The 5,482-nt window shown below is 43.5% G+C and overlaps 1 protein-coding gene across 1 annotated transcript in view; it reads left to right on the top strand.

Moving 5' to 3' along the window:
- The first annotated feature begins 3,504 nt into the window (after positions 1 to 3,504).
- Positions 3,505 to 5,482, top strand: part of CTDP1 (CTD (carboxy-terminal domain, RNA polymerase II, polypeptide A) phosphatase, subunit 1) — a 79,174-nt gene continuing 77,196 nt past the window's right edge. Inside the window, exons 1-3 of the mRNA XM_010140188.1 lie at positions 3,505 to 3,583; positions 5,087 to 5,180; positions 5,326 to 5,454. Coding sequence (XP_010138490.1) covers positions 3,543 to 3,583; positions 5,087 to 5,180; positions 5,326 to 5,454 — 264 coding nt within the window. The 5' untranslated portion in view covers positions 3,505 to 3,542. The remainder of the gene's footprint in view (positions 3,584 to 5,086; positions 5,181 to 5,325; positions 5,455 to 5,482) is intronic.

The raw sequence follows: 5,482 nt of genomic DNA, 5'->3' as shown, positions 1-5,482 counted from the left end.
GGAAACATGAAGGTGAGGAGAAAAGATGGTAAGTTGTTGCCTTTCTTCAGCAGCAAGCCATCGGAGCAGTTGCCTCTGGTAGTGAACCCAAGCTGTAGCAGAAGGCCATGGGTAACATCCACTCAAGTTAGGCTAGTGCTAACAGAGATGCTGTCCATCTGTTACCATGTTATGCCAGGTGCCCTTAAGGTACAACTCTTCGTAGTTACCTCCAGCCAAGTTACCTCAGCCACGGTACTTGGATGCTGCAGCTGGCTGATGTGCTCACCCACCAGCTGCAGGTAGGTCTGCTACTCCATTCAAAGTTGGCGCAAGAAGTTCCTGCTCCTGTCCTCCTGTAACTCCTGCGCTTGCTGCTGCCATTTTCCGCCACCGGAAGCGACAGATCATGCTGAAAAAACAGTTTTGAAAAAACAGTAAAACATCCAGGGGATTGCTTTTTGTTTGTAATGGGTTCACTTCAGTGATCCAGTTAACTGCTTGCTTCAAGTGAGGAGTAGCAAATTGTAGCATAGATGTGAGAACTGTGTGCTGGCTTTCCTGCCGTAATTAACCTACGGGCAACAGTAGGCAGCGCTGCGCTTGATACGAAGCTCTTACATTTGGAGTTGGCACTAATGACCAGAATTAGCAAAGACATTGACTTCCTCTGTTAATAAAAGCAAAATGCTCATGCTGGATTTCATGAAAGCGTCCTTTTTTCTTTTTTTTTTCTTTCCCATGCTGCTGATTGAAAGCAGATATTGTTAAAAGACTTAGAAACAGTCAAAATGTGGAAGTGCTGGGAGAACAGTGAAGGGCTTATGGTCATCTGCATCCTGAGGCTGTTAGTAAACGTCTGTCCCTATCCGTGATCATTGCAAAAAAAAAAAAAGTTATAATGGCACACACAGTCTCTGTTTCTCTCCACATATGCTTGTAAGAAAATGTGAATCAAGCACTAGAGTGGGTTTCCTTATTTACTTGTTCAAGGTGCACTTAAATCCCGTTGTATTTTGTTACTGAAAAGAAACCCTGTGGCGGTTTGCTGTCCTGTCACAGTCCTTTGGCTATCAGAGGGGGCAGTGGAATGATCTACTCCCCCCACAGCCACCCCCAAAAAAGTGTGCATGACACTGCCCAATAGCTCTTGCCCAGTGCCTGTGACAGTTTGTAAGACTGGCAAAAGATTTGTCTGTTGTGGCTGGTTTCCTTGGAATGTTGTGGGAGTAGCTGATGAGCTCTGTGTATCACCATGGAGGTCCTGGAGAAGAGGGAGAAAGAGGAAGAAGCAGTTAATGCTACCAGCAGTAGAATGTATTGTAATTCTTCAGATGGGAGTGGGTGGGAGGGGGGAGTGCAGCTGTGTCGTCTCCCCAGAAGTGGAGTAGGGAGTGGCTCTGTTCTTTAAGGGGGTTTCACTCATGACCCAGAGGGGAGAACAAGCAGAAACCCAAACCCCTGTTTGGTACATGCAGCCGTTCAAAATAGACATGCACACTTTGATTCAGCTTGCTCTTGTCTGATAATTGTCTTGGCTCTCGGCCATTCTATTTTGAAAATCCCTCACTTCTACAGTAAAAGGAGTGTTTCGGTTCTGAAATTCACAAAAGCTGTTTTACTCAAGTTCCATGCTTGTTCTTCCACAGTGTATTCCTTTTTAGTAATACAAGCATAGGTGCTAAAATGGGAGTAAAGTGTTTAAGTATGCTTAAGCCTTAGGAGAGTTCAGGCCCTATTTCTGCAGCTTTAAGTAGTTTGGGGGTTCTGGGGGTTTTAACCCTGGGAGATGTCTGCTTAAGATCCTGACAGTCATACTTGTAACTTGACCGTGTTGGTTGTCCAGCAGTGCTCAGAAGCTTGCTGTGCTCTGGAGTTCTTCTATCCTTTGGGTTAAACATCACTTGGTATCCTGGACTTTTTATCTCCGGCCAGCATCATAAAACTAGGTGTTCTGGTCGTGTTTGGATGGGCAGGGGCAGAACTGGTGTTCAGCAGTACTGTTGGGTGTGTGATAAGGTATAGAGGTTCCTATTTAGGAACAACATTGGTGAATAGAACTGATTTTCTTGTGAGAACCTGCTCTGTTAAAATCAAAGGGGTGAGATGGTTGTACCTGTACCCGAATGGAAAGCCTTTCATGTCCTAATTTGACTCGCACCGCAGCCCTGGAGTATACCAACTCCTCCTGTCGCTTTCCTGAAGTGTGACGTTACCTGGCATGCAGAGTAGAGAATGCCTGAAGATACTTTGGTTTCTAAGCTGACATCCAAAGACTTTTTTTTCCTGAACTATTGAAAACCAGTTAAATTGGGGCAAACCCTTTCCTGGTAAACTCTTATGCACGTTCCTATAGCTCCTGTCCTGGGGACTTTTTGGCCCTTTAGGTAATTTCAGGTTTAAACACTGAACTCAGACTGAAGGTGTGAGCTGGTAGCCTTAAAAGAAGGAGCTTAGCAAAGAGTTGAGATAAAAGCAGGACAGACGTGTGGTTGAAGCGAGGGAGAAGAGTCAAACAGTGTAATGCAAATGTAGGGGGATGGGAGCAGAACTAACTAATCAAACAGTGAGTTGCTGGTACTGAAGTGCCATAAAAAATAGCTTGTCTTGTGCAGTTCTTGTACAAGCCCAAGACTGACTATTATTTTCCTGGGAAATACATACTGTGTTTAAAAAGGAGGTATCTTCCAGTGTAAGCTTCTTAGGTTGCGTAATTTCCAAGCAGATGATGGCTGCCAGTGAGATGAGAATAGGTCTGCTCTTTTGTAAATGGGAATACTGGTAGTATGATGGCTTGTGGAGACTTCTCTTTAAATAAACCTGGCCTGATCTAGCTTTTGCTCTCAAAGAGGAAAAATTCCTCAGTATGAGCATCAACTGCAGTTCTCTTAGTGAACTCATCAGTCTTCCGGTCACTGAGAAATGAGTGACACACTGGAGTTATGCTGGGGAGGTTTAGGTTGGACACAAGGAAAAATCTCTTCACTGAAAGGGTTGTGCAGGCGTGTCGCAGGCTGCCCAGGGCGGTGTTGGAGTCCCCATCCCTGGAGGGGTTTCCCAGACCAGTAGAGATTGGTGCTGAGGGACAGGGGTTAGGGGTGTCCTGGCAGTGCGGGGTCAGTGTTTGGAACGCGTGATCTTAAAGGGCTTTTCTGTGATTCTCAAGTTTCCGTATTTGATATTCATTACTCATTATTGAGCTACTTACTGTAGCTCAGCAGGTATCGGTGGGGAGTTGTATCTAAGAGAGTGTTTCTGGTCTAGCAGCGTGTTGTGTTAATACACTGACCTTCTTTGCTAGAGCAGGGTTAGAAGCTGACATCACTGTATGGTTCAGTGACTCCTGATGGTGTGAAATCCAATGACTTGACTATTTAGTTGGTGTCTTTTTCCCGGGGACAAACACATATCTTGGGGGGCTGACCCTCACATCATAACCAGAAATTATTCTTTGAGCTCTCTCAATCTGCACTCAAAGTGTCTGAAATCAACTGTAATGGAGTGCCTGTGTCTTTTTCAGGGGTGTCTTGGTGAGACTGGAGGGATGCAGCCATCCTGTGGTTATGAAGGGCTTGTGTGCAGAATGTGGCCAGGACTTGACTCAGTAAGTATTCTCAGCTCTTCTTTGCAGCTTCTCCTTGCTCGTGATGAGGGATCCAAGCTCGCTCTTCTCCCGCTTTGCTTCTCTATTGGTAGCTGAGAATCACACCTATGAGGGTAACTGCGGCTGCAGGTATTCGCAGGGAGGGAGAACAGTATTCTAACTGTTCTGCCTAACATAAGTAGCTCTACTCAGAGTGCTTCTATAAGGAAAGCTCAGAGGAAGTTTCCTCTAAAAGTTAAATTTCAGCATAAAGCATGCTTTCAAATTTGTTTTTTAAAAATTGTGTATTTATTGAGATTGGCTCATGAAATTGTTGCTTAAAGTTGAGTGGTCTGAATATGTTAATTCTTGATCACTTTTATTAATAGCATAATCGTTTAATATAGTATATTTCTTTTCTGAAAAATTGCTGCTTGTAGGCAGGAGTCAGTGCTCCTTGTTGATGATACCAGCACATGAAGAGGAAATAGGCAAGACCTGTGGCAGTGTCTTAGTTTACTTTTGCTATTTCACAAAAGACACTTGTTTTGTCACTCTGAAATCTTGAAATATTTGATCTTTTTCCTTATGTCACTGTAGTCACAGATGCATCGTTTAGAACTGTTCCTTTTGGCTGTTACAGGAATTCATGACTAGGAATGCTGGTGAATGAGATGCCATGTGCGTACCTGAGCTACAGTTCGCATTACAGATTTATGACGTGGTGACTGTGCACGCTTGTTTCCTGTGGAGATAAATCTAGGCTGACTCACCATCTTAGGCAGACAATGTAAAGAGCATGGGCACAGACATGGATTCTCATCACAGGGTGTCCTATGCTGCTTTTATGTACTCGTAACTGAGTTTGAGAGCTGTCAGGTGTGTCAAGAGAGACGTAATAAACCCAGGAGGGGACCCCGTGCAGAGGTTAGCTGTGAGGTAGTACCAGTCTCACTCGTGTGACCTTGCTAAGTTTGGGAGCTAGCTTGTCTCCTGTGCTTTCAATTTAAAGCTTCAGAACTGTTTTGAATTTTTTTGTGAAATATTCTGCCGTGGAACTAAAGGATTTTAAGCTTAGGCCAAAAAGAAAGTTCAGAAGGTGATTGTATTTCCCTTTCCTCTATCTCCTCGATAATACAGTTGGTATGGAGGATGTTTCTTATGTATATCAAAATGACTAGTTCAGCAGCTGTTTTCCGGAATAGCCTGGATTTTAGAAATGAATGTTGCATACTCATTTCATTTGCAAGGAAGTACTCTGGTTTAATTCCTACTCATTATTAAGAATTACTCTGTGAACGTTATCCCATAAACCAGCGCAAGTGGACTGACTGTTGAAACATTACGCAATATGTAGCCTGGTTAATGGTTGGATATAATTTATTAATGGCCAACTTTTCATTAAGTGTTGTAAACCATTATTACTTGGTAAAGTAACAAACCTATCAAAAATTAATATAATAGCAAATAATGCTTTGCCTGCCTCGTAATCTCTTTTGATGCTGCTTTTCCCCACGTGATTAGGCTACGAAGCAAGAACGGGAAGCAGAATGTGCCCTTATCCACAGCAACTGTGTCTATGGTTCACAGTGTCCCAGAACTGAAAGTCAGCTCTGAGGTAAGTACGATTGTGCTTGCTTTATTCGCACCATTCACTGTAGCTTCCCAGTTAATTTGCACCAGAGCAACTTCTCAAGTTTGCAATAAACAAAGGACAGTAAAACTAATTTCTTCTAAGTTTAATTGAGAATATTTTGTTCCAGCAAGCTGAGCAGCTAGGAAGGGAAGATCAACAGCGACTACATCGAAATCGAAAGCTAGTGCTCATGGTAGATTTGGACCAGACATTGATCCACACTACAGAGCAGCACTGCCAACAAATGTCTAATAAGGTGAGCGTTTGATGTTACCTTGCAAGCC

This window comes from Buceros rhinoceros, unplaced genomic scaffold (genome assembly GCF_000710305.1).
Source record: "Buceros rhinoceros silvestris isolate BGI_N320 unplaced genomic scaffold, ASM71030v1 scaffold11337, whole genome shotgun sequence".
NCBI lineage: Eukaryota > Metazoa > Chordata > Aves > Bucerotiformes > Bucerotidae > Buceros > Buceros rhinoceros.
The sequence above is the reverse complement of the archived record's forward strand: the minus strand, read 5'-3'. Positions and strand labels throughout refer to the sequence as shown.